The sequence below is a fragment of the Lynx canadensis genome, chromosome B4, assembly GCF_007474595.2.
Source record: "Lynx canadensis isolate LIC74 chromosome B4, mLynCan4.pri.v2, whole genome shotgun sequence".
Lineage (NCBI taxonomy): Eukaryota > Metazoa > Chordata > Mammalia > Carnivora > Felidae > Lynx > Lynx canadensis.
The window spans coordinates 75439092-75466975 of NC_044309.1; the positions used below are offsets into that span (position 1 = coordinate 75439092).

A 27884-nucleotide genomic window follows, 5' to 3' on the forward strand; every position below is an offset into this window, starting at 1 on the left:
ACCTTTCCCCACAGGCACACTTTGCACACTCCCTATAGACTCAGGTCCAGCCAGAACTCTCCTGGTTCTCTCCTCCTCATACCCCAGACACACACTCCTGACCCTGAATCCTCTAAAGTCCCATAATTACGGCCTGGTTCTTTGTTATCCATTTGTGACCGATCTAGGGAAGTTCCAGGGCTCCCACGAGAGTCTGAAAGGGGAAGGGGCCCGCTGGGCCTTTAAAGCCATATTAACTGGGCCCCGTTTGGGACAACAGGAAAGGGCTTCCCGGGAAGAACCTGGCTGTTGGGAGGGTAGTGTCCTGCTGCCCCAACCTGACCACGCCCTCCTGCGTCTGCTGTCCCTACACCTGACCTGTGAGGCTGTCCCAAGGTTGGGGGTGGTTGTGGCCTCCGTCTCAAGGCTGACCAGCTGGCAGACGCAGCCAGATTTAGAAGTCATTTTCGCAGCAGGGAGCCTCCAGCCTCCCACCCACAGTGCCACGCAGGGCCAGTCTGAGATATGGCTCACCAAGGGCTGGCCCCCAGACCTGCAGTCACTCCTCTCCTCCTCTCTATCCCTTTCTCCCCAGATCTTTAGCAGCTGGTGCTGACTCCACCCTTAGGCAAAGATGGAGGAAGTCCTGGGGAAGGGGTGTGGGTTGCATCGCCGCGCTAACTACCCAGAGGTTCCATGTACACCATTCACCCATTCAAGGGACTCTCTCCATCCCAGACGCCCCCCGCTCCTCTTGACCTGGCCTCTGCTGCCTGTCCCACCTCTTGCCCTATCTCTACTTCCCCATCCTCCTGTTCCTAAACCCCCAAATACTAATGAAATAGCTCTAGAGATAAATCATAATCAGAGCTTAACGCTTATGTATTACTTCCTATGTACCAGGCATTGTTCTAAGTGATTTTACATATTGAATCGTTTAATCCTTCCCACAGGCCTATAAGAAAGGCACTATTAATAACCCCATCTTATCACTGAGGACCCCAAGACGCAGGGAGGTTGAGTAATTGCCCAAGGTCACACAGCTGATGTGAGGTAGGGGCAAGATCTAAAGCCATGCTGCCAGGCCCCCGAGTCCATGCTCTAAACACCACACTACACCATTTCTCTGGTAACGGTAGTAGTGTGGGTGAGCTCTGAGAGCCTGGCCTCCTGGGTGTTCAGCCCCGAAGAGGCTTTCGCCGCATGGCGGAGTCTACCTCCCACTATCCTGCACGGCTCACCTCTTCTACTAGCCCAAGAGCCTGGAGCCCCTGGGCTGTAGCAAACCCCAGCCAGATGCTCTCACCACTGCCCTGGCCTTCCTCGGTCTTCCTCCTGGCCTGAAGGGCCGTTCTCTTCTCAAGCCCAGAGGCCCAAGGCCCATTCTCCCTAGTGGGCCAGCCTCACTGCAGCCTGCCCTCAGTTTTCACTCCTGCCTTTATCTTCTGTAAGTGCTCCGAATGTTCCCTCAACTCCAGTCTAAGCAGACCATTTGGGAATTTCCTACACATACTGTTTCCCCATATCCGTGTTCCCATTTTTGCTCTTCCCTCTACTTGGAACCCCTTTCCCCAGATTCTATTTCAGATGTCTCCTCCTTCGGGGAGCCTTTCCTGAGCTCATAAAATCCATACAATCTCCCTGGTTTGACTCCTTGTAGTACTTACCACTCCCTGCTCACTACTATCGTTATTTGTGTGTTTTCATCTTCACCCCCTTGTCAGGCAGGCCTTACTTACTCCTCTCTTTCCTGGAGCCCAACCCAGAGCCCGGTTCCTCTCAAGTGCTCAGTAAATGCTCAATAGTTAGAATCGACCTGTAGGTAGAAGGTAGACTGACCTTAGGAAACTCTGATCTCTGCCCAAAGTGAGGTGAACCTCACTTCCTTTACCTCCTCCCCAGCAAGAGCTAACTTGAAACCTGACTTTATGGGTCCCGGGCAGGTTCTGGGATGAACTCTCCAGGGTGATTCCGATCAATGCTCTCCCTTCAGGTTCAGAAGCCCGAGGAGACACTCCCCCCCTTCACTGAACCAAGGTCAGCTTGCCACAGGCTGTGGTCCAGCGCGACCTCCCAAACTGCCCTGCCTAGTCTGTCTGGTGAGGGTAGGGAGTGACATGGAGATAACGGGAGACCCAAATCAGAAGTGGTTTGAGAATGGGGCTGGGGCTCTGAACGCAGAGTTCGAGCTGGTGGACTCGTAGGGATGGGGGCAGAGGCGGGCGGGCCAGGACTCTGCGACTGAGTCTGGGCGAAGCCCCCGCGCCCGCCGAGTTGGCGGCTAAATTTACCCAGGCTGACTCAGCCCTTGCCCGGAATGGGGGGTGGGGGGAGTGCGCCGGGGCAGTGGGAAGAGCCAGCGGGGGTGGGGTGGGGGGCAAGGAAGGAAGAGTCCGGACTAGGGGAGACAGGGTTGAGCCGGGAGTTTCCATCCAAGAAAGGAGTCCCCCCAGCCCCCCACCAAGTGGGAAGAAACTGGAACCCTGGGGGAAGGACAACGGAGGGAGGGAGTAGGTCAGGTCGGTGAAAGGAAGAACATGCCAAGATTGGACAAAGGGAAGCTTAGATTTATTGAGCGCCTACTGTGTGCCAGGCACTGTGTAAGGCGCTTTACATACATTATCGCATAAAATCCTCACAACAACCCTGCGAGGTAGGTGTTTATAAACCCCCATTTGACAGATGAGGAAACTGAGGCTCAGGGAGGTGAAGTGATTTGGCCAAATTCTCATGGCTAGTAAATAGAGACAGAGCTCTCCAAGATGGTAGAGAAAAAAGACTTCAGTGTCTGGGTCCCAAGCCACTTGGCGTGGGTGAGTACAAAGAGGGGCTCCGCGCGCTCCAGAAGTCTAGAAGGCCAGAGGACTGCCCCCGACCTCACACGGCTGGAAGGCGGGGGACCCGCGCGCAGTAACTGGGAATCAACTGGTTAACTAGCAGTGCCTGGGTACGGGGCGGGGGACTCGGGAATTAGCTACTGGGGAAATCCGCGACCTGCGCGCGCCCCATAGTGGCTACAGCGAGTATCACACCCCACACCTACAGGCTTTTGGGGACCAGCCTCCCTCTTCCTTCCCTGGCCAAGGTTTCTGGAAGAGGCAGAGACGCAAGAAATTTTCAGGGTTCTTTCAGATGAGTGATACCACCGGGGTGTGAAATTGTGGTAACAATTCATAGCATCACTAAGGAACACTGGGGAGGAGGAAAAGGGGAAGGCCTAAAGAGGTCCCAAGCTGATTCACTGGCTGCCTTCCCTCCCCAGCTCAGACCACTGCAGGCCAGGGACAGTGACAAGGCCACACTCCTGCTCTGCTTTGGGGAGCCCTCACCTAAACGTAAGATACTGGGATAGAAGCCCTCACCCACTCACTCAGATCTTCTGCAAACCTTGGACAATCTCTTGAGTTGTGAACGAGTGCAGGTGAAAATGAAGCCACCCAGGGACACTCAGACTCCGTACATTTATTCCTAATTCTCTTTCTCGGCCGGTGGAGGAGAGGATAAGATACAAATCCTCCCCCAAGGATCCAAAACATCAGAGATGATGTTAGGACTCCCTCATTTTACATATTAGTAGGCCTGGAGAAGGGAAGTGACTTGCCTAAGGTCACCCAGCAGTCAGTGTCAGAGTTGGGATTGGAACCTTGTTTGGGGCCTTGTGACACCAAAGTAAGCCCTCTTCCTGTTTTGCTGGTTGCTTCTGGGTCCCTTCCTCTTCTGCCAAAGGCCTCTATGTCACCTGGTCACCTCACTCAGAAGCCTCTTCCATCACTTTCCCCCTCCAGCCCAGAGGCTCCGCCCTAAGTTGCCCTCCTATGACTATACCATCCCTGCCCTCCCTCCTGGTCCTGGCTAGGTCTCTCTGCTCAGCTCCACAACTAGTTCATCTGCCCCTGGTGAAGGTTTTACCCCAGTGCCCTGAATGGAGCAGGGATTAAAGTCAACTGCTCATCCTCGCCTCTCCCGGAAAGGAAAGGAAGGGAAAGGAAAGTAAGAAAGGAAAGGACAAAGAAAAGAAAAAAAAAGAAAAAGAAACCATGAATTGCCACATGCTCCCTTTCCTTTCAATCGGGCGGCTGCTATTTCAAGTGTGGGAACGGCTATGGGTAAGGGGTACAAGGAAGTCTGTGAGGAAGAAAGAGGACCAGTGGGCCCCAAAGATGGAAAGGTTGGGGAACACAAATACAAGAAAGGGCCTCTCACTGCTGCTCCCTACTTCCCTGTGGCATCCCCTTAGTGTCCCTTTCTCCGAAGAAGGCCTCCTCGGTTCGGTTGATGACATCTAGAATCTCTCGGATACTGTCGCTCAGCTCTGCCGTCTTCCCGCCTTCCCCGGGCCGGGGCCGCTCATTTCGCCAGGAGGCGCCCGAGGCTTCGGTGTCGCTTCCATCAGAAGAGCCGCTGTGGACGCTGAGCTCCGCAGCTTCGTCTGAGTCCGAGTCCGGGGCAGTGTGACGCCGGATGCGGGACACGGCTTCCCGCAGGGCCCCGGCGTAGGGCCCTGGGGTCCGCGCCCAGCCCCGGCCCGCGCGCCGCGGGACAGCCGCCACTTCCTCCGAGCCCTCGGCACTGCCCGCACCTCCCGAAGCCGGTGGGCCTAAGACCGAGCGCTCTGGGCTACCTGGCTGCGTGGGGGCGTCCTGCAGGTTTACTTCGCCAACCGGGAGCCCCAAGATGCGCGAGGCGCGCTCCTCCAAGGAGGAGTCCGGGGGCTTCCCGCCCTCAGCTTCGAACCCTCGCCCCCCACCGAGCTGGTGTGAAAGGCGACTGCTCAACAGCAGTTTTTGGCATGGGGAGGGAAAGGCCGCGACTCCCTCGACCTCTTCCTTGTTGGGCTTCGGTTGGTTAGGGGCATCCCCCCCGACGCGCGGCACCCCATTGGGCAGAAGCTGTACATGCTGGGTTCGAGGGGTTGGAACGTACTGGGAGCGTATCACCACGCACGTGGCGTCAATGACAAAGACGCCTTCTCCCCGAGCAGGGCCGCGGGAGCTGCGGGGCAGGGTGTGGGCGCGGCGGGCCCCTTTCCAACCCTCCAAGGTCTCAGGTCCTGCCCCCTCTCTATGACCCAGGGACTCTCTCCATCCAGTGCCTCCTGGAGCCCAGGGTCTGGGGAGGGTCTGGCTATGTCGCGGTGGCTGCCTTTTAAGGGAGGGAATCCAGCATTTGGGGAGCCAGCTCTGTTCCCTACTTTCTTTCCCTTCCCCGGGGCCCTTGAGATGGGGCCTGGACCTGGGAGCGGGACGCGGTGGGCTGGGAGTCGCAGCGGCCAACCCCGCAGGAGCTGTCTCCGAGCTTGGGCTCCCAGCAGCTTTGGCTTGGGGATGGCTGTCACTACCACTATTCGGGCCGGCACTAGCCAGCCCCAGGCTTTTCTCCACGGCCCCTTTGCCGGACTCCAGCCTTGGCCTGGCTGTTCCACAGCCTGGGGATCCCCCCAGGAGACCCCGTCCCTGTCGGAGACCCCAAGCCCCGAGGACGTCCCGATAGATCCGAGGATCCAGCCTCTTCTTTGTGAACCCTCCCTCTGTCCTGGCCGGAGTCGGAGCACAGGCTGCTGAGGCGGGCGCCTGGGAGGGCTCGGGGCCTCGCTTAGACCCCAAGGTCCTGTGGGGGCCTTCGTAAGAAGGTGGAGCCACGTAGGGTGGCGGGCGGTCCCAGCGTCGTCGCAGGGCCGTCCCGGCTGCGCCCCTTAGCAGCAGGTGTGCCTCGTAGCTGGGGGGCCCTGACCGCCTACCTCCCCAGGGCCCCGCCCACGCCGCCCCTGGGTCGCTCTGAGGCTGCGCGGATGGACGGGGCGGTCGCCCCGCCAGCCCCAGGCGCTCGGGTCGTGAAGGAGCTGAGGGCCCTACAGGCTGGGCCACCCGAGGGGCGTTCCGAGGTTCCGGGCGGGGCCGACCGAGGGGGCTCCTTCGGGCCCCACCAGCCTTGCGCCTTTTTCGCTCGGTCTCCTTGGCCTCCCGCTCTTGCGATGCCGCTTTCCTTTTCTCTTGCTCCCGGGCTCGGGCCTCGGCCGGGGGCCCCGCCCGCCAGTTGGTCGCCTCCTGCAGCACCCTGGAGGCCCAGGGACGGCGGGGCGGCGGTTCAGGGGATCCCGAGCGCGGCCCACACCTGGGACAATGAGCAGGAACCCAGGTGAGCAGTTTGTGGGGGAAGGGGGCCGAAATCCGGGGAGCTGGGAGCACTGGAGACCATTTGGGGCAGGTGTGTGGAGGGGTGTGTGTGAGTGTGTGTGCGTGTGCACGTGCGTATACGTTAGGGCTGAAGTCGAAGCCGGACTCCTCACCATCTCTCCATGCACACTTTAACAGCGTCTGCCCCATCTCACCTCTTGCCCTTCCTCACACCCACTCCTGCCCCCCAAAACAATGCGGGACGAGTCAGGCCCCAGCCCTCGGGATGGGGTGGGGGGAGGCGTGGGAAAGAGAAGGGGGACCAGCAGCACTGGCTGGTGCCTGCGGGGAGGTCCGGACCCCACTCCCCGCCCCACCACTCTCTTCCCGTCACCCCTCCTTCACTCACGTGCGGCTCTGGGGCCCACGGGCCCAGTGGCTGGCTTGGAAGTCCATGGGCTGTCGAGGAGGGGCGCGGCGACTATAATGACAGGAAATTGTCTTCACTTCGATCACCAGCAGCTTGGATTTCTGCACCCAGAGGCAGCTGCCAGACTCCTCATCCTGGGGCTCCCGGGGGCTGTCGGGCCCCTCGGAGAATAGCTGGCCATCCAGCATCCTGCCCCACCCCACCCCGGCCCCCCACCCTCCCACCCGCCCCGAGAGCCCCCTCCCAGCCCGAGGAGCCGGCGCCCACTGCAGAGCGAACGGGGCCAGAGACTGGGGACTATATATACCCGGGCACACGTGTGTGCCTGTCTGTGTGTGTGTGCGCGCGCGCATGTGACACGGCGCGGCGCGGACGGCACAGCGCTGTTACCTCCCCCATGTGCACGGCCGCCCCCTGGGGCCCAGGATTGGGCGCCCCTTCCCATTGCTCATGTCCCCCAAGCCTGATGGGACCTGCGTGAGTGGGCAGGGGACTTCTAATTCTTGCCAAGCTGACGGTGCCCCTCCCCCACCCCCATTTCTTCAAGCTTCCTGTCGTTTTAATCCTTCCCTCTTCTGCTTGTCGGGGTGCCTGACCACCAGGGTTCTGCCTCTGACTTCCTGCCTCGGATTTCAGTTTCCCGGACAGGGAGGTGATGGGAATGGAAGTCAAGGTCTCTGCCTGCCACTCTCCGCTGGTTTCCATGGGGTTGGGGTGCAGGGGGTCTATTTTTAGCGGCAGTGGCTGTTCGGGTGCAGAGAGATGAGTAACCAGCTTCCATGCGGTGGAGGGAGGAGGCGGTGGTTTTCACACAGCTTTTATGTGACTCTGGGGGAGAGCTGCCTCCCCCAAGCCCAGAAAGGGTAACCTCCACACCCTTAACTCCTTACCCTCTCAGTGTTGCAGCCCAGGGCTGCTTGTACAGCTGCACACAGGAGTCTGTCTTGGCCATCCTAACTGTCCCACACTCCTGTTCCACATGTTTGTCCTTGGGGACCTATGGAGCCCTCTCCCCGCAGCAGGCTCTCTCCCCCAATCCAGGAGCCAGGACTTGGGGGTCATACTGTTCTGTGCCCACACAGCTCTGCTGAGCCTTATGGAGGACAGACCACGGTGGTTATGCATTTGCACCCTTTCAGAAGTGATGGAGGAGGAATACTGTGCTCTCTTGGCAAAACCAACCCCCTAGCAACTGAAATGATGAAAGTGGCCCCCACTTCCCAGGGTAGAGCTTCCCCTCACCACTACCACAATCCCTGGCTCACTTCCCCCCCACCTGAAGTGGTGCTTAAGATGGTCACCTTTTAGGATCATTCTGTCCCAGGGGCAGAAGGTGTTGCTTACATCTACATGATCCCTCCCCCCAAGCCTATACCAGGTGTCCCCTGATTCACCATGGTAATGTTAGTGGCAGCACAGCCCACGCCAACCCTTCCATGCAGAGACTTAGCAACCATGCCTGGCAACCATGGCAGCAGCTCCAGTGGAGGAGACGGGTGCAGGGAGGTGGGAGAAGAGTGTGTATGGCAATGGTTGCTGAGGAAGAAGGGATAATTTGCCTCTTCTAAGAGGACTAAGTAAGAATAAGCTATGAGGCTCCTCAATTTTGTCCCTTATCTTTCCTTCTACTCCATTCTCAGATTCTGAGACTGATTGGTTGGGTTTTAGGGGAGAATGGGAGAGGCAAAAGATCATGCAGCCCTTTGGGTACAGACCCTTCCTTTTACAAAGATGGAGCCAGAAGGGTGTTGTGGGGCAGAGATGGACTTACTGAGAACCAGAACAATCAAACCCAGGCTCCCTGCTCCCCAATATGGACCTTTAAGATAACCCAAACAGCCCCTATTCCAACCATTGGAGGCCCCTCCCCCCTCCCCAGACCCTTCACACACCTACCAGCTCTGCACACTGGTGGCTCTTTGCTCCACAGTGCTTCCTTCCACCTAGGTCCCACCAGAGTCCTAAGGCTTTTTAAAGCCCTTGCCTCCTCCCTAGACAAACTCTCCATGATGGAATGTGACATAAGGAGACATCTGTCCTTTCCATCATGCACTCAACACCCCCCCACATAAACATACCCTAATTCTAATAACTTGGAAGCCTCCCTCCCCCAAGTCTGGGAATGTGCTGTAAGCTGTGAAGAAGAGAATGCAGAAGCAGGGACTTTCTCCAGAGCCAAGATGGGGGCCCTGACAGATGCCTTGAAACTCTTGCGCATGTGCCGTCAGGAAACCTACTTTGGAGGAACCAATATAGTATGTCAGGGTTCATCAGAGTTCTTAGGTACAGTGTGCGTACGGCAAGGAATTACTCCAAGATTGCTTCTGGTCTTGAGCAGGAAACGGTATCAAACCTACAAGTCAGTGGTGAGATGGCACCCAAAATCTGGCTCATGCCCAACAGTCTAGCAGTCCTTATGGTGTTTGGTATTGACTATTTTGGCCCACACGGTTTCAGCACAGGTAAAGAGCCTGCTCCCCACAACCCTCACCCTCCAGCTCATTCGCACGTTGGCTGAATGGCAAGGCATTTTGTGGGTTCAAAGACAGTGCCAGCTCAGCAAAATTCAAACACAGAGTCCAACCTTCCCTGAGAAAAGTTGATGACTGTGGCATGTCTCTCTGCCTAAAGAAGACCTCAGTCTCTCTACTCTCTGGAGACAAAATACTATTATGAGATTTTCCTGGGGTCCAGCTATGGTTCAGGCAGAGGGGAAAGTGAGGTAACAAGGAGAATTTCTGGGAATAGGCTGGGAAAGGTAGTAAGTCTAGCACAGTAGTAAAGAGCAGGAGCTCTGGGGCCAGACTGTTGGGTTCAAATCCTAGCTCTACATTTTATTAGATGTGTGGCCTTGAGCTGGTTCTTAGTCTTCTGTGCCTCAGTTTTTTAAAAAAATTTTTTTTTCAACGTTTTATTTATTTTTGGGACAGAGAGAGACAGAGCACGAATGGGGGAGGGGCAGAGAGAGAGGGAGACACAGAACCGGAAACAGGCTCCAGGCTCTGAGCCATCAGCCCAGAGCCCGACGCGGGGCTCGAACTCACGGACCGCGAGATCGTGACCTGGCTGAAGTCGGACGCTTAACCGACTGCGCCACCCAGGCGCCCCTGTGCCTCAGTTTTTTTGAACAATCTGTAAAACTGGAATCATGCCTACCATTGTTCTGAGGATTAAATGAATTAATATATGTAAGGCACAGAGAATGGTGCCTGACACAATTATCTGTGTGTGTGTGTGTGTGTGTGTGTGTGTGTGTGTGTGTATACATGTGCCATTATTCTGTTGTTGTCAATAATGAGTTAAAGAAGCCATATGAAGTAGGACGTTTGAGCACAGTGTCTATCAACTACAAGAATCAAAAACACTGCAATACCATGAAGAGGTTCCTGTCATTTTAATTACGTTTGCCATGAAAAGCAATAACCTCAGCTAATCACTCTGCCCTCCTCCTCTTCCTAACCCCCACCTCCCTTCATATGCACACAGCACAGGAACCCAAAGGCCCTCCTCCCCACAATCCTCCCCACTGCCATTATGGGAAGAAATGTCACTAAATGGACTCAGCCTCCTCCATACAGCATTTAACAGGATAAATAAAAATACCTTTAGAAGGGGTTTGTTGTGCTATTATCTCAGGGTGGAGTCAGGGGCAAAGGCAGAGGCAAAGGCTGGGTGAGGTTTGGGGATCTCTTAGAGATCAGAATTTGCTTGAGGGGCACACAGCCCATCATTCACCCAGTAAGGGGGATATGTCTAAGAAGGCAGGGGCTAAGATGGGCTAGGCTGTATGTGTGAGGATAAGGACAGCTAAAAATCCATTCTCCTTCCTCCCCCCACACCTTCCCCAGCTCCCAGGGAGTCCCAGGTAGGGGGCTCCCAAGCAGAGAACAGAGTTACAATTCTCTTAAGGTTTCATCTGTGGTTCCTAGAACTGTGGGCAGGCAGTGAGAGGGGTATGTCCCCTGGTGCTGCCTGACCCGTTCCCCAGCTCAGGGCTTCTCTCCTCCTGTGAGCACCAGGGCCTGCAGGATGTCAGACAGTGATACAATCCCCTTGACCACATCATTCTCATCTACCACTACAAGTCGGTGAACCTGCGTGAAGCAACACAGGAGAAAAGGGATTTTAGTAACGGCCTCAGTTAGGATGAGCCCTTCAACCCCGACTCTTCTTGCCAAACCCCACACTCAAAGCTGCTTCCCCCAGCTCCTTCTGGGTCACTGGCCTCCCTACCTCTGCTTCCACCAGCCTGTTGATGATGGTCTCCAGAGTCTCATGCAGGTAACACTTGAGGACACCCTCAAAGTAATGTGATCGATGTTGGAGGGCTTTCGTCACAGACACATCTAAGTTGTTGTAGGTCTTTTCTGCTGCCAGATTCTGGGGAGAGAGAGGAAGGTGCTTGCAGGAAGCAAGGGAGCCAGCCCCCAACCCCTGACCCCACCCACCTACACCAGAGGGATTTAGGGTAGTTGTCAGTCATGCCCACAAGCCACACCCAACTCATTCAATTCCTTTTCAAATAGGATTCAAAAGTTTGGAAGCTTCTAAAACCCTTAGGTCCCAGAAGAGACTCTCTTCTACTCCCTCTCCACATTCAATACCCCACCCCTTTCCCTACCTCCCAGCCCCTCCACAATCACTCACGATAACATCAAACTTGGAGTAGATGTCCACCACACGCCCTAGGGGGACAGAGGCAGCTCAGCAAGGAGGATCTGGCATCCAAGGCTCCCCCTGCCTATAGCATCGCCCTCCGGGCTGAGCTGACGGACAGATTTTCCCAGAACCACCCTGGCTTCCCTGGAGCCCTCCCTCTTCTTCTGTGAAATCTCTCACCTTTCTCGTCTACTACTGGCAGTGCTGAAACTCGGTGTTGTACAAAGATGCCCAGAGCCACGTAGACAGGGGTGGTGGTGCGGACCATAGCAATGTTAGCATAGGTGCCAATCTGTAGCTCTTCCAGAGACTTAGACATGAACTCTGGCTTGGGGAACTCAGTGATCTGAGGAGAAAACCATCAGCTTGATCTTGAAGGCTCCCCAAACCACCCCTGGATACCCCTCCAACCTTGTATATAAGGAGTAAAAACCAGGCTGAGGACACTTACAAACAGTTTGAGGAACTTGAGGATACGCTTGTGGGTAAGGATGTACAAGGTGTTGCCTGATTCTGGGTCAATAACTGGCAGCCTGTGGATCTTGTTTCGAATTAATGAAGAGACAGCATCAAACAAGCTGTGGGAAGGTGGGGAATAAAGATAAGTCCGCAGTGCTGAGCCCAAGGTGGGTAAACAGCTTTTAAGAACATATTTACAAAGAGGGAAAACTGGTGACTGGGAGAGGACAGCAGTGTTCAAACCAGACCTAAAGAGTGTGTGAGTGTGTGTGTGTGCGCGTGTGTGTGTATGTGTGTTTGTGAGGAGCATCTTTTCTCTCTTCTGCCTCTAGATCTCTGGGTATCTAAAGCTTTAGCTACGCTGGTGGCAAGGCTCTTCCCTTTCTGGACAAATGGGTAGCTAGAACTCACCTGGCATTAGGAGAAATGCAGACAAGTGGTTTGAAGGAGTCCTGTAGGTACACCTCTGAAGGGAAAAGGGAGGTTCACAAAATACCAGTATGGAAAACCACTTCCCACTAAACTCTCCATCCCATTTTCTTTTTACAACCCCCAATTCTCTACATACCTCTCCAAGTTTCTATCTTGTGTTCTTCCAGCTCATAGATCTGTACCTGGAAGCAGAAGCAACAGAACTTGAGACTTGATCTCTCTGCTGCATTAACCCCTTGTAGTTTCCTTGGGAGAAAGGAACTGAGAATGGGGGACTCTGGGTAGGGAAAGTGGTTTTGGTCATTGCGCTAAGGTTCCTTACCAAGGCTGATTTATAGTAGCGATGCAGGATATTGATGAAATCGGTGATGGTCAGCATGCCTAGAAGCCAAGACAAGATCCTTCAGCACTGTTCAAAGCTTCTCTCCCTGCCCAGCACAAGATGCCAATAATTCTGTGTTCCAGAAACTTTTGCTTACCCACAAAACTTTGCTTCTTACTATCCCACAAAGGGGCAGCCCGTACACCATTAGTCACCAAAGCAAAGAAAGCTTTCTTCACCTGTAGTCAAAAAAAGTAATAATCACAAAGGAAAATTCACAGGGTGCAGGACTTTAAAAGAAAGGGGTTGGGTATGCTGGGGAAAACATGAGACTAAACCCATATAAGGACAGGGATATTACCCTTAGGATGAGACAGGATGAAAGTTTTTGAACCAGAGGCTCCTAGGAAGGGGGATGGGAGAAGAGGATTTCACCCACCTGCAGGGAAGTATCAAATACAACCAATTTGGAGCTTGTGGGAATCAGGTCATAGCAGCGATGAGACTTCATGAAGGAAGTATACACACTATTGTTGGATTCTGGGGTCTCTGCATAGGGTGGGATAGTTAGAAGCTTCCTTCCATGCATCAACTCACAATCAAAAGAGGCAGAAAATAAAAGTGTAGTTGTTCAAATATTTAGAGGCTGATTTTTTTTTATAAGGCCCCCTTGTCTATCTATTTTGTTCCTATTCCCACAAAACCTGGATAAACCTGTTAGAAACCATTTCATTCAACCCCCGACTCCAGGTAGGGCTATATTTATTGGCTCCTTATGCAAAAGATGGCTGACTAAAACAGAAAGTCTATAATATCTATCATTAACCTGTTTAGTCTAAAAGTTTTTTTCTCATCTTTAACTCAAATTTTCCCTTTCATATGTTTAAGCGCATTTTCACTTGTTCTCTTTTCTCAGTGAAGATGTAATTAAGCTTCTTAAAATTCAAGTAAGCTTCTTAAAATTCTTCTAAGACCTACAGATGAGAAAGTCCTGGTCCAAGTTGGGCCATTTTAGATCAACATTCAGTTGGAGCCCAGTGCTCAATTAACCTGGCCCAAAACACCCCGAGAGTCCATCTTGGGATGACCCTGTGAATCAGAAATCATCTCACCTACTCTAGGCCAATGGGAGACCCTGGATGTGTTTACTTGTCTATTCCTCGGATTTTAATTGCTTGCTTTAAACTGGAGAAGCAACCCACAAAATAATAACCTGAATGTGCTATGTACTATGCTATGTGTACTTTAAAAATATGACATCATTTAATCCTCACAGATTGACAGTAAATCTGGAAAGCAAATACTGTCCTCATTTTTCAGATGAGAAAACAGGTAGGAAGCAGTTAAATAAACTGTTCAAGGTCACACCATTAGTAAGTGACAAGAAAGACTTAAACACAGACCTACCTGATGCCAAAGTTCATGATCTTAAATCCTATGCCAGTTGTTTGTTTTTAATTTTTAACCAGTCATACAGATACACAGTTTAAAGAATCAAATAGTTCTACAAATTTTGTTAAGAAAAACTAGTCCCTGGCACCTACTGCCCTGTACTAGCCCTCCCCAGAGATGAGACCTCTTTTAGCTGATCATTTTGGCACTTATTTCTATGTGTATAAAGTAACAAGCTATATATATTGCTCTTTTCTGATATTTCCTCTTTTGGGCATTATCTATTATCATCCAAGGTATATGAGAATTTTTAGTTCTCCTTCATACTAAGACCCCAACACAAACATGAACCTCCCATCTCCCCATTCTTCCAGAAGTTAAACTATAATGTTGGTTACATTAGTATTTAAATAATTTTGACTAAATATTATTATTCAGAGCTAAGCCCAACTGTAAACTCTTGACTTTTTTTTTCTTTTCCTTTTTTCTAAAGATTTTATTTGTTTAAAGTAACTTCTACACCCAATGTGGGGCTTGAACTCACAATCCTGAAATCAAGAGTCATATGCTCCACTGACCAAGCCAGCCAGGCACCCCCTTCATTTATTTTTTCTTTCTTTTGCAACTTTGTTTTCCCTGGAGTTATTGTCGTCTTTTTTGTTTTTAATAACTAATTGAAGTATTTATAACTAATGCAACCCCAAACTCTTCACCAATTGTTTAAATCTCCTTTTCAAGGGGTTCAGAAGCACTAGTCTATCAATTTAAACAACCCAAAGAAGTTTATCCAGAGCCCAGTCTATTCTGACCTGCCCAAATCTGGGCTGGTTTGCTGCTGTGCACAGCTGTCATCCTGAGATCTTCCTTCATCACCATCCAGGGGCCCCCTTTCACGTCTCTCCTGTATTGGCATTCCTGTGTCCTGTATCCTATGATTTCATCTTTTTTTTTTTTTTATTACTCCCTTGTTTTGGGAGTGTACATCTTCCTGTAGCTTCCCGAGAAAGGGTGCATGGGAGGTAAATTTTTTGAGAACTTTCAGCCTGCAGATATCTTTATTTTCTTTATTTTACCTTCATCTTTGATGTATAATTTGGCTGGATATAGAATTCTAGGTTTGAATTTATTTTCCTGCAGCATGCTGAAGGCACTGCCCCATTGCTGTCTAGCTTCTGGTGTGTTGAGAGTCTAAGGCAATTCTGATTCTTTTTATGTAACTTGTTTTTTTCCTCTCTGAAGACTCAGGATCTTCTCTTTGTTTCCAGTGTTTTGAAATCTCATGATGATTCTGGTTTAGGTGGGTCAATTTCATCCACTGTGCTGAATACTCAATGAGTCTTTTCAGTATGAAAACTAATGTCCTTCAGTTCCAGGAAATGTTCTTGAATTATTTCCTTGATCGTGTCCTTCCCTCTGTAATGTCCTTTTTCTCTTTCTGTAATTCCTATTATTTATTTATTTTAAAATGTTTGTTTATTTTTGAGAGAGAAAGAGTGTGGGCCCGCAAGCAAGGGAGGGACAGAGGATCCAAAGCGGGCTTTGTGATGACAGCAGAGAGCTGGATGCGGGGCTGGAACTCATGAATGTGAGATCATGAACTGAGCCGAAGTGGGATGCTCCACTCACTGAGCCACCCAGGCACCCCATGTAACTGCTATTATGTAGATTATAAGAGTTCCTTGACTGACCCTTTAAGGTTGTTTTTATTTGTTTTGGTTTTTTGTTTGGTGAATTGTTGCTGTTGTTAAAATATCTTCTCTCCTATTTTATGCTCCTTTGTTTTGGGTGTGGTTTTTTTCCCCCACTTCTTTGATTTTTGTGGGTTTTTTTTTAAGATTGTATTTTTAAGTAATCTCTACACCCAACATGGAACTCAAACTCACAACCTCAAGATCACGAATCACATGCTGTCTGGACTGAGCCAGCCAGACACCCCACTTCTCTGATTTTTAATTCTACTTTTTGGGAAACTGCCTCAACCTAATTTCCCAAACCTTCTACTTAGTTCTGAACTTTTGCTATTATACTTTTAATATCCTAGAGCCCCTCTTTGTTTTCTGAAAATTCGTTTAAAAAATGGTTTCCTGTACTTGTTGCATAGTGGAAATGTTCTTTATCTGAAATTAATGTTAATTTCTAAAGTTTTCTTCTCTATGCATTGAATTTTTCCTTCTGTTGTTTTTCCTGTTTCTTTTAAAAAAATTTTTTTAGTGTTTATTTATTTTTGAGAGAGGGAGAGAGAGAGAGAGAGAGAGAGAAATGGCATGAGTGGGGGAGAGACAGTGAAAGAGGGAGACATAGCTGAGCTGTTAGCACAGAGCCAGACACGGGGCTCAAACTCACGGACTGCGAGATCATGACATGAGCCAAAGTTGGGTGCTTAACCAACTGAGCCACCCAGGTGCCCCTTCTATTTATTTCTTTTGCAGGGGCAGTTTGGATCATTTTTCTTTTAAACAGTTTTTTTTTTTAATGTTTGTTTATTTGAGAGAGAGAGAGACAGACAGAGTGCTAGCAGGGGAGGGGCAGAGAGAGAGAGAGAGAGAGAGAGAGAGAGAGAGAGAGAGACAGAGACAAAGACAGAAGCCAAAAGAGGCTCCAGGCTCTGAGCTGTCAGCACAGAGCCCGATCTAGGGCGCAAATCCACGAACCGAGCCGTGAGATCATGACCTGAGCCGAAGTCAGATGCTTAACCGAATGAGCCTCCCAGGCGCCCCTCCTATTTGTTTCTTTTGGGGGGGATGCAGTTTGGATCTCTTTTCTTTTTTAATGTTAGAGACTTTCTTTAGATGTCTGGTAATCCTTGGTTTAAAGGAGCACTCAAACCATATTCTAAGAGTGCAGTCTTTAAAGCTGGTTGGAAGCTCAAGTGTACACGTTAACTGTTAACACAGTTAACTTGTTAACTGTGAGCTGTTTAGATGGGGAACAGTCCGTATTTTTAGGGCTTTCTCTTCAAGGGGATTCTGGAGAGAAGGATTATTTATTCAGTTCCACGCTTGGGAGTATGAAGTCTTTTCTGTCAGCATTCTGGAAACTGGATTGGAAAAAGGACTGGAATTTCAGCATCCAGAGTAGTTCACTTCGTGCTCCTGCATTTGCTATAGTACTTCAGCCCTCAACTAGGCCTGAGCCCCTCTCCAGACCTTCAGTCTTTGCCAAAGTTGGGAGGGGCAGCTTCCTAGCTGCACTCAGTGGAGCAGGGCGTCTCAGATTCTGACTGCTTCTTAGATCTTCAATGCGTCTCGCCTTTCCCCATTGCTAGTTTATAATTCAGTTTTCTCGGGTCTGCTAAATCATTTACCACTCTTGCCTCTGTTTTCCAGCTCCCAATTACTATTGTCTCCTCTTCTTTTTCTCCCTATTCTGCCGGGTTTGTACCTTTTGAAAAAAAATTTTTTATGGTGGTTTTAGTCGCTCTTTGTAGAAGAACAAGAGTAGATGTGTGTATTCAATCCACCACCTGTAACTGGAAGCCCACTATTGTTTTTCAAATTTGACAACTCACAGAACTCCCAAGAACATGTCTTTTTTTTCAAGGTCGTGTAGGGGAAAACTGTGGCCTGTGCTGCTGGCCCCTGTGGGACTCCAGTATTCCAAGTGTCCCCCATCCTGGGACTCCCCTGCCTTGCCTGAGGCGGATGGGCTAAAGGAGTTCCCAAGAACATGTCTTTTGATGTCAGTTTAAGGCATACTTCATTGATAGTTAAATAATATCATTTTAGGCTACAGAATTACAAGCATATTTGATTTGGCTGTCTCAGTAGTTTAAAAGTAATTTAAATCAGTTCCCCAATTTTAAAAATCTGGAGATTAACATAAAGATCCAAATTCTCAATTGCTTTCAAAATCAGATCTGACCAAACCAGGCTTGAATTCCTAAACGGTGACAACGGACAAGACCTGGATTGTTGCTGCCTCCTTTTACATGTGACGAGATCTACAGGTTGTCAGGAATATGCAGCCTCCAGCACTGCTTGGTTCATGCAGACAGTTTGAGTTTTTGACCCTTGCCTTGGTGCTACTGCAAATGTACTCGGATACATAAAACAGGCACTGCTATCACATGGCAGTCTCAGTTATGAAGAATATCATCCAGATCATTCAAATATGACCATATTAACTTTTCTGGATACCAACAAAATGAAAACAGAACATTTAAAAAGTCTTGTGGAGAACTCAGAGACCCTTAATAATCTGTCCTAAGACCTCACCCCATATTTCAATTCTCTGAGAAAGTATGTACTCCTGATACCATAAATATGTCCTGGGAAGCCCCAGGAGTGTTCCTGGGCAAAATCCTTTAAGGGGGGTGCCTATAAGTTCTGCTTCTTTCTAGATGGTCTACGGTTAACCATTTCCTTCTCACCAGTTATTCGGGAAGGTGCTGGAATTGCCTTCTCCTGTGCCCTGGATTTTATGGTTTAGTGTCTCAATTTCTAGATTAGTTTTAAGGGCTTTCAAGGCCTTTCTATAATTTCTTGTGTACACTCAGTGGCTTTAGTGAGCTCACTGGATGATAAAAGCCTAGTGGCATTGTTTCTGGGCTAATTCAAAAGTACTAGGGGCCTTGATTCATGGTTAGGCAGCCCAGAGTTGCCTATGGAAGTTTTTCCTCAAAAATTTCCTTTAAGTGGTTTGATAATTGAAAATCTTAGTCATCCCCACCCTGCCCAAGATTTACTCCTGGGTGCTCCTGCCAAATTACTATTCCTGATTTGTATGATTTGGCACATTATCTGGCCCAGTTTTGATTTTTCCCAGGGGGCATCCTGAGAAGACTTGAAAACATTGCTGAAGACAAGGTATGGTTCAGCTATTGCTTTCATAGCCGGTCTCCTTTCTTTAGTAAACTTACCTTGAGAATGCTCATTTTCCAGAGCTGGGGAGCTATCTGAAGAAGCAACCTGGAGAGACAAAAGAAACAAAGATTCAGTCTATCCTTGATTCCATCCATTTTAGCCTAACATTGGGAAGGGCTGGTGAACTAATGACTTCATTTAAAGCACCATAAGGCCCTCTTGAAATATTATCTCATTTAATCATCAGAACCACCCTGAGGTAAATACTCCTATTAGCCTTATTTTCACACATTAGGAAACTGAGGTTCAAGAAATATTAAGCAGCCTACCCAAGGTCACGTGGCTGGTAAGAGGTAGAATAGGAATTTGAACACATATCTGTGTGGTTCCAAAGCCTATGTCCTTATATACTACACTGCCTAATGAAATATTAGATCTTAAAAGCCAAGACTAGAAAATCTGTGCTTAAGGCCAGTCCCACAAGGTTCTCACAGATGTACTTTATAAAAACACGGAAGCCAGAGAGACAATACTGCTTTCCCCTCAATACTAAGCCTAAATGTAGACACTAGAATCACAGACATACCCCTTTACCCTAAGAGAGGACCACATCTGGGGAGGATCCCGGCAGTTGACTGTCACAGAGAGTTAAAGCTTAAATGACTGAGGGGTAGATGAGGACTGTCAATGCTCTGAAACTGAAGACCTGACTCCTCTTAGCACCCTTGTGAGTCAAAGGCTGCTACAGCCCAGAGGATGCTGGTTTTCTAAGTTTCTTTGCCCCTGACAGTCTTTGAATACAGAGAAACCTTCAGAACCATGTCTGTGCTCCCTCAAGTGGGAACATTTGGAAATTTCATTGTTATCTAGGAACGCAGGAGGGGTCATGATAATTTCAATCTACTGGAATGGACAAGTTTGGCTCCGTTTGATCTGGGTAATATACCCAAATTAACTTAAAGTCATACTTCACCTACATAGCTGCTGTAGTAACATGAAATTAAAAGCCTCGGCTTGAGCCTGGTAAGTTGGCTGGTAAACAGGGTCAAGTTGGCAGGACAGCCCTAAACGTCCCTCCCCTAATGGGCCAGGGTGGGGGCAGAGGGGGAGGGGAATAATCTCCTTCTCTTCTCTCTGGGCTGCATACAACTATCAGCTTGGCCTGGCATTTTGGCAAGGCTATCGGAACAACAGCCTCATCACTTATAAGTGGGAGAGAGGGCTGTTCAGCAGTAAAGATACACACATAGTATAACACAGTCTCACAAAGATCTATACAGAGACACAGAAACAGTTGCTTCTGTAGAAATTATTGTACCCATTATATAATACTTACATACTGCACTGTGCTACAGTGTTTTGTTTTGTTGGTTCATTATCTATCCAAACAGGTTTTAAATTCCTGGAAGCCTAGAACTATTTTGTATTTCTCTGTATCACCCATAACATCTAGCATGGGGTTTTGCATATAAATCTCAATTGCTTTGTTTTTTAACTCTCAAATTAATAACGATAATGATGCACACCGATATGAACAGAGAGACCTATGATTAAGTTACAGAGAGAGAAAACAGATGTACAGCTAGAGATACAGAAACCTACACAATAGTCAACCACAACTGAATATGACTTTATCTTTCTGCCTATTTATCCACAGAGGAGGAGAATTACGTCCACTCTTCTCTGCTTTTAATAACACAGGAGACCTGAGAAAGTCCCACTGTAATACATGAGTACAAAATATTATTATACAGACGCAGGCTAGATCTGACACATGGACTCACAGTTTCTTCTGAACTCCTGATCCACATTTCTAATTGTTTGCTGGACAACCACAGATGTCACACAGACTCCTCAAATGCTTCAATACAAAACAGTAGCTGTCCTTCCACCCTGTTATTGTTACTGTGGTTCCCATCTTTTTTTTTTTTTGCATTGCTCTCGTAGGTGCCTAGAACTGTAGTTTTGATTCCTCCAAGAATGGGCCACGCCAACATGTCTGCTTAGGATCGCAGGGCAGGGCATGACCTAAACTTGTCCTTAACATCTATCAGCTAAGCTGATATGTAAGAAATGCCTCAAGTCCCTTTCTATCCTTTCCACTTTTACAGTTTTAACTATAGCTTTTACCTCTCACTTCTGCAGCATTCTCTCAATTGGTCTCCCTGCCCTAAATCTATCTCCTTTTCATCTTTCATGCTGTCTCCAAGTTCTCTCACTAAGCATCTCAGGTTTGTAAGGGACTCTTATCTCCAGCAACCAGGAGCTCAATACTTTCTGAAGTAACTCCATCCATTTGCAGAAGCTGTTGAGAACATTCCTAAAGCACACTTACTGCCTTGCTTATAGATCTTCATGGCTCCCCTTATTACAAAACAAAGTTCAAACGTAGTGTGGCATGCAATACCTTCAACCTGACCTCGGCCTACTTTTCCAATTTTTTCTCCCAGTGCAAGCAAAATCCAAACCTCCAGCAACATCATGCCACTGGCTCACCCCCAATTAATCTTTACATACCCCGATTTCTATGCCCGTGCTCACACTGTTCTCTCAAACTGCAAAGCCCTCTCTTAGGTTTACAATAATTTCTCCCTCCCCATGCTTCCACAGTCCTTTGTTTGCATGTTGATGATAGCATTTATTACAGTCTACGTTCACTAACAACTGTCATTGGCTTGCCCTCACCCCCGCTCTAGGCAGGCTGAGCATTTTCAAAGCAAGGGTTTTCTTTTCTTTTTAAAACAATTTCTATCCCAAGAACCTAATCAGGACATAAAATGTGAGGGCCAAATTAGAAAATCTATATAAAAATGTTTTGTAAACTATAACACATTTATGAGTAAGTAAAATAAAAATTGATATGTTGTTTTCAATTTAATGGAATCAGACCCTTCTTTTATTTATTTATTTATTTATTTATTTATTTATTTAGTAAGTAAGTAAGTAAGTAAGTAAACTCTACTGCCCAACCTGGGGCTAGAACTCACAGCCCTGAGATCAAGAGTCGCATGCTCTGCTGCCTGAGCCAGCCAGGCGCCCCAAACTCTTTATTCTCTTTATTCTTGTGCAAAATCCTCTTAATCTGTAAGAGCTAATTCCCTTGCCTGGGTGACCAACTGCAAATCAACTTTACCACACTTCCGTCTGTTTTCTCATTTATAACTCGAGGGCCATGACCTCTCTGCAGGCAGAGAAAGGGTGTGGTAAAGGAATTACTATAGGCATGGGACTGACCCAAAGAAAGGTGAACCTGCCAGTAACATGATAAAAACGAAGACATGAAGGGTTACTCTGCTTGACAGAGAATACATGGTTCCAGATGCTAGAAGGCGGCTCCGGAGAGTGAGGGTGGGTCCAAACATGCAGCGGGCTACCTGCAGCATCTCTGGGAGGATGACAGGGGCCTGCCACAATTGGGCAATGCCTGCTAGCCAAGAATGATCCGTGCCGCCTGCTTACAGTCGCAGAGCAGGGCATAACCTAAACTTGTCCGGGGACAGGGCGGCCTCTAACACTAAAAAGATTCCCTCCTTCAGAGAAAGCCCACTTTTCAGTCTTACTAAGGCAGTGTGAGTTCGCTGGACACCTCGAAGCAGAGGTCTTTGTGATCGCAAGGCTCACACTCAGACAACTGAGGGCCAGGTGCTACCTGCAAGTGGCAGTCCCTTGGAAGCCCCCCCTCCCCCGCCTCACCCAGGAAAGCCGGGTCACAACCCTGCTCTCTGGCAAACCTCTGAAGGTTTGAGGTGCTATGAGGAGAGGAGGCCCCAAATCGCTAGGGTGTGCGCGGGTTCCTAGCGGAGAGCAAACACTGCCAGCTTGGGCTGAGACTACCGCGGACGGAAAGTATGCACCGCGCGGCCCAGTCCTAGGAGATGCGCCCAGCGAAGGAGCGGAGGGGCAGAGTCACGGGATAGGACAGGCACCGGCTTCTCGTTTACTGGGCAGCAGCGCCGGTCCCTGCCCAGGCCTCCCTGTCCCCTAACGGGGGGTCTCAGGCTCCACAGCGCCCCCCGCCGCCCTCCCGTGCTCCTCACCGTCTCCATTTCAAGAGTCGCAGACTGGGCTCGCTCGCTTTAGGAAGCTCTCTGGGAGCCGGGCGGGAGGGGTGGAGGGGGGACAGGTCCCGCCCCATGTCCGGTACCGCTACACCACTTCCGCCTACGTCAGACAGACGCAAGCCAAGGGCGGAAGGCGGGGAGTTCACTCTTCCGGCGTGGCCTGGCCTGAGTAACCGCCCTCCCCCGGGTCCTCTCGGACCTCACGGATCCGCCGACGGCGAGGGTGACTGGACCGAGCCGCTTGTATTTAAAATGTTCTTTTTTTATTTGTCGTTTAAAAACAAACTTGGAAGAAGCAAAATCCAAAACTTGCCCTTTGCCTCTTGCAACATAAATTATGTACAGTTCAGAATGATCGCTGATACAAAACATGCCAAGGACAGGGCGCTGGGGGTGGAGGGAGAGAGGGCGCTTTAAAAAAGGGAATCATTTCATCCGTTGTTACGAAGGACCAACCTTGCTGTACAGGATACACACAACACAAAATAAAGTCTTCACGGGATTCACACTTGTCAGCGATTTATTTTTTAAAAAGGGGGAGGGTCCTGGAGGTGAGGGGAGAAGACTGTAAAAGGGAAAAACTGAAAATTGAATATGTGCAAGTGTAAACCAACCCAAAATACAAACACGGGGGGGGGGCGGGCGGGAAGGGAATTCAGATGCAATTATACAGGCGGGATACTTTAAAAAAAAAAAAAAAAAAAAACCAACAACCAAAATTCCAACCTTGTAGCTTGGGTCTGAGTTAGTTTATATAAAAATTAAAAACTGTATAAGGTTTCTTCACTAAATTCTACAGGACTATCGGATACCTAGCATATGCTTACAAAGTCTGCCCCATCCCCTTTTCCCAATCCCAGGGCCCAAGCCCCAACCAGAGCCTGACTCACAGGAGTCAATCTCCCCCTCCCTGTAGCCTAGACCTTTTGCTCTTGGAAAAGGAATATCCAATGGCTTTGGGGGCAGCAGCCCAGTCTCCCCACTGTCTGATTTAATTACAGTGGTTTCTGTGGGGGTGGGGGGATGTTATTCTCTTAAACATTTGCAGCTTGAAACAGTTGAGGAAGCAGCTTAAAAAAAAAAATTCTCCCTACCCCCATCAATCCGCAACCCCCCAAATTCAAAAACAAAACAAAACAAACCTAAAATCACAACAGCGACCGTGCTCCCCCTCCAGCAGGCCTGCCCATCCACCGCCACCAAGCCCACCCCTACACTCCAGACATTTGATTTTTGAAAATATTAATTACAAAATGTCCTTTGCCCACAGCCCCTAGGAGAGAACTGCATATAAGCTTCATCTTCATCCCCACGCGCTCCCTACTAGAGACGGGTCTGGGGCCTCACCCACCCCCAACCTACCCCTACCCCCCAGGAAGAGGTTCAACTGCAGCACAAGCTTGGGCAGAAAGGGGAAGGAAAGGGAGGCAGGGAACCCATCACCCTCTGGCTCCCCCTGGGGCCAGCTCTCTTTTGTGCGTTATAACATAGTCCAACTATACAAAGGGGGTGAGAATTGCCCAGCCTCTATACCCCCACCTTACAGCAGTCACAGCCAGGGGGTGGGAAGGAGGGGGTGAGGAAAAGGGCGGTAGGTTGGGTTATGGAGGGGGCCCCCCCACAAGGGGAGCTCCATGTGTCCGCCCCACGCCCCCCTACCATTTATAAACTGGTTTTGTAAAAAGAAAATAGATATATTTATATAGAATATATAAAGCACAAAAATTAGTAGTTTTACATTTGCTCTCCCCGGGGGTGGGGGGAGAGGGGAGGGTTCTCACCTCCAGCCGGCTCCCCCATTCCCCACAAGACTATGTACAATCCCATGTATAAATAGATAAATACCCCCCACCCTCCCCGCGCTGACACTAAGCTCCCCACCCCCACATCACCACCCCTTCCCACCAGACCAGCAGCAGTTTGGTGACTGAGGGAAAGTGGGAGCTCCGGGCCACACCCTGCCTCACTGGGTATGGGCATGCCACTCAGGGATAGCCCTCACCCTACCACCCACCCACCCCATCCAGGGGCTGGAGGGCAAATGGGCTCATGATGGGGTTGGGAAAACAGGAGGGAGATATCCTGGTCCTAGGTTTAGCACCCCCTCCTGCCCCCATGTCTAGATGGAGAAGGAAGTCCTAGAGCAACTCGGGGCCAGTTATCCCCAATCTTCATCATCATTAGCCTCAACCACCATCCCATGCCCATAATTAAAAACAAAGATGGATTTTTTGTTGTTGTTTTTCTTCCTCTTCCTACCCCCCTTCCACCCACTCAGAAGAGGGCAGTGAGGTGGAAGAGAGGATCGGGGCAGTAGGGGGCTTGGAGAGGGTCTCACATTTCAAAACAGCAAAAAATCCAACACTTAAATGAGGTAGGTGTGGGTGCGGGGTCTCCTTGCCCGGCTTGCCTGGCTCGCCCTCCTGGGCAGCTGGGCGCCTCTTTCCCGTTCATGTTGCATTTGTCAGAGTGGAAAACAAGGAAACACAACCCATAGAGAGACAGAAACACAGAGGAGAAGAGGGAGACAGAGACAGATTGAGAGGGAAGGGGATGGGAGTGAGGGTGGGGGCAGGACCCGGCAGGCAGGGCCAGGTGTGGGACCCGGCCTTTGGGATTGTCAAGCTTAGTCAAGTCTCTTTGCAGCCTTGAGTTGGGCCGGAGAGGTCGGTGGGAGCAGCAGGGCTGTGAGGCCCGGCCACACATCCTCCTCCCCCCTCCCTGCTGCCTCCCAGTTGCTTCTGGGTAGTTCCCGGCCCATATCCCCCTCAAACCTGAGATGCCCAATGGCTGCTTCTGTCTGGCCCCTCCTGGAGCTGGGGGCAGAGATGCCAGCCTGGGGGCCGGTGGCGGGGAAGAGGGTTGCCCCTGGTGCCCAGGGTGGGCTTGGCCTAGGGCCCTCTGCCCCAGCCTCCTGCTCCAGGGGCTCCGGTCAGCCGGCAGCCCCAGCCCTGGGTCCTGGCTCTGGCTGCTACCTCTCTTCCCCCTCATCCCTTTCAGGGAAGAGGTTGGGGGTGGGGGGACTCCCCTGCCTGGTAGCCTCTAAGCTTCTTAGTTCATCCATTTTCGACAATTCCAGGCTCCACAGTGGCAGGGGATCTTGTGCTGATCGTCCTCAAAGTCAAACTGATAGTCATAGGTCAGCTGGAAAGAGAAGAGGGTAGAAATCAATGCCAGCCCCCCCCCCCCAAGAGGGAGTAGGGGAGGGCAGAGATCTGATCTGATGGTAGGGGCCTTGGAGCTTGGCTCTGGGGAATGGCAGAGAAGAGGGAGCTTCTTTGTCACTCACACACGACACTTCCTCTCACCTCCTCTCCTTTGGGGATTCGCCGGCTGGAGATGATGATGATTTTATCCTCCTTGTCAAACGTCACAACTTCCGCCACACAGTTAGGGGCACAGGAATGGTTAATGTACCTAAGCAGCGGGCCAGAGTCGGGGATGCCAGGCAACTGAGTTGGGATGGCTTTGGTTCCTTGTTGGCCCACCCTGAGTGTCACCCAGGGACCCCTAAATCCCCCCTTCCTCATTCCTCTCTCACCTGGCAGGACCTCCGGTCAACGTAGCATCAATCACATGTTCATTGTTTATTCGGAACATGTAGATGCCTCGATTCTGGAAAGGAAGAAGTTGTACAAGTGAGGAGAGTATCAGAGAATGGTAGTGGTGCTGGTGGTGAGATCAGGTAGCAGACGCGGGCAGTGGGCTTATCTTCATTTCTTACTCTGCCTTTCTCCCATCACTTACCTCCTCCTCCCGCAGCTTTCCACCTGCTCCCCTGACCCCGATTCTGCCCCTTGCTCCTCCGCTGAGTGCAGACCATATACCAAGATGGCCCCTCTGCCAGTCCATACCTGCTCCTCATAGATTTTCTCCCGCCGGTTGGCCACCTCGTTGCGAATGATGGTGCCAATATACTCAATGACCATCGTGTGCTTTTCTAGGTCCTTGGCGGCATAGAGCCCCAGGCCCTGGATACGGGAGCGAGCCAGATACACATTGTTCTTCCACTCAGTGCGCAGACGCCGGTACTGTGATGACTTGGAGTGCACAAACTGCTTGCTGTATGGGGTGTTGGTCTCGCCTGTGAAGGTGCTCTGATACGCCTTGGACATGCTGGTGCTGTTCAGGGTGTGAGGCCTGGGAGGTGACACAGGCCATGACAAGACAGCTCTCCCTCAGACCAAACACACACCACCCGCCTCCTCCCCGGGATGCACAACATGCCAGTTAGGGGCATGTGCTGTCTTGGGAATGGAGCGGAGGCATGTGGGTCTTGGCTTTGGTGAGGTAGCCACTAGTTATGGGAACCCTTCCAACACCTGAGTGGGACAGAGAGCCCAGGATGGGGGGTGGGGTGTGGAGGGAGAGGGGGGCACCAATTCCCCTACACTGAGCCCGCTCTCCCATCTCCCCACCTTAAACCCCCCTCTTGCCAAACATTACACAAGGCCATGCTCCTCTGGGAGGTCTTCCCCAAGCAGCCGAGGCCTGGAATTTAAGCTCATGATTTGCTCAAACATCCGAGTTCTACCTCCTGAACATACTGGAAGCCCTGAAAATGGGGGCCGTGTCTACCACATCGGGCTGGATTTGAATTAAAAGTGGCTCTGAATTCATAGCCAAAAAGTGGTATCCTTTCCTTTCTTCAGACTGTCCCCTTCTCTGACATAAGGTTGGGCTCTGTGCAGATGGCTCAGTGCAGGGGAATGACTGCTGCCTGGCAGGATGCCTCTTCACCACCCTAGGGCACCAGCCAAAATCTTGCCCATCCCAGAGCAGTGGTTTTCAAACGTTTTTGATGCTTTTCTATTTAGCAGAAATCTGTTTTTATTTTTTCTTTAACAAAATGTCATTGGAATTCCAATACACAACCTAGATGAAAAGAGAATGCTTCTGGATGAATCCAATTTGGGGAAGGGGGAGTTATGCACGAAGAGGGCCAGGTTCGGCTTACTCGGTTTATGTGTTCCAGGACTTTCTGAAACACACAAAGTTTGAAAACCACTGTTGCATCGAGGACTAGGGATGACTGGGGTAGTAGAGCCTGATACTCTACAACAGCCCAAGGAGCAACAAAAGGCCTCCAAGAAAACCCTGTTACGTGGATTCTGCCTCCCCTCTACCCAGGGACCAAAGTCAGGCTACCGTGGCACACAGAAAGAGCAGTGAACCGCAAGTCAAGAGGTAAGGTTCTGGTCCCAGCTGCGTGACCTTTGTCTAGTCACTTAACTT

The 27884-nt window shown here is 50.2% G+C and overlaps 3 protein-coding genes across 7 annotated transcripts in view; all 3 read right to left on the minus strand.

The window, feature by feature from the left end:
* Positions 1–2525: 2525 nt before the first annotated feature.
* DDN (dendrin) lies at positions 2526–6730 on the minus strand. The gene is made up of 2 exons (XM_030322799.1): positions 6502–6730; positions 2526–6090 (listed from the first exon to the last, which is right to left on the minus strand). Exons 1-2 carry the CDS (start codon positions 6708–6710, stop codon positions 4179–4181), a joined length of 2121 nt encoding a protein of 706 aa, XP_030178659.1. The 5' UTR covers positions 6711–6730; the 3' UTR covers positions 2526–4178.
* A 3162-nt stretch (positions 6731–9892) lies between these two features.
* PRKAG1 (protein kinase AMP-activated non-catalytic subunit gamma 1) lies at positions 9893–22738 on the minus strand. 5 transcript variants are annotated; one of them, XM_030322512.1, is made up of 12 exons: positions 22626–22738; positions 18645–18693; positions 12834–12986; positions 12552–12633; positions 12395–12453; positions 12209–12254; positions 12052–12106; positions 11633–11759; positions 11362–11527; positions 11170–11207; positions 10756–10902; positions 9893–10616 (listed from the first exon to the last, which is right to left on the minus strand). In XM_030322512.1, exons 1-12 carry the CDS (start codon positions 22721–22723, stop codon positions 10512–10514), a joined length of 1125 nt encoding a protein of 374 aa, XP_030178372.1. In that variant the 5' UTR covers positions 22724–22738; the 3' UTR covers positions 9893–10511. The 5 variants fall into 5 exon arrangements, 4 of the variants coding, with proteins under 4 accessions (XP_030178372.1, XP_030178375.1, XP_030178376.1 ...); XM_030322515.2 differs by having other exon boundaries at positions 12834–12943; positions 22626–22728; XM_030322516.1 differs by lacking the exon at positions 12834–12986.
* Positions 22739–22893: 155 nt separating this feature from the next.
* KMT2D (lysine methyltransferase 2D) overlaps positions 22894–27884 on the minus strand; it is a 40358-nt gene continuing 35367 nt past the window's right edge. Inside the window, exons 52-55 of the mRNA XM_030322509.1 lie at positions 26504–26789; positions 26191–26264; positions 25958–26066; positions 22894–25793 (exon numbers count right to left, since the gene is read on the minus strand). Of these exons, the coding sequence (XP_030178369.1) occupies positions 25701–25793; positions 25958–26066; positions 26191–26264; positions 26504–26789 (562 nt within the window). The 3' untranslated portion in view covers positions 22894–25700. The remainder of the gene's footprint in view (positions 25794–25957; positions 26067–26190; positions 26265–26503; positions 26790–27884) is intronic.

What these genes read in the sequence shown, in the direction of transcription:
- DDN (XM_030322799.1), bottom strand. Translation starts at nt 6,710, where the DNA reads ATGCTGGATGGCCAGCTATTCTCCGAGGGGCCCGACAGCCCCCGGGAG. An exon ending in CGTGGGCCCCAGAGCCGCAC is followed by an intron (nt 6,091 to 6,501) that starts GTGAGTGAAGGA and finishes TCATTGTCCCAG; the next exon opens with GTGTGGGCCGCGCTCGGGAT.
- PRKAG1 (XM_030322512.1), bottom strand. Translation starts at nt 22,723, where the DNA reads ATGGGGCGGGACCTGTCCCCCCTCCACCCCTCCCGCCCGGCTCCCAGA. An exon ending in TATTTGATACTTCCCTGCAG is followed by an intron (nt 12,634 to 12,833) that starts GTGGGTGAAATC and finishes TTTTGACTACAG; the next exon opens with GTGAAGAAAGCTTTCTTTGC. An exon ending in TGCATTTCTCCTAATGCCAG is followed by an intron (nt 11,760 to 12,051) that starts GTGAGTTCTAGC and finishes ACCTTCCCACAG; the next exon opens with CTTGTTTGATGCTGTCTCTT.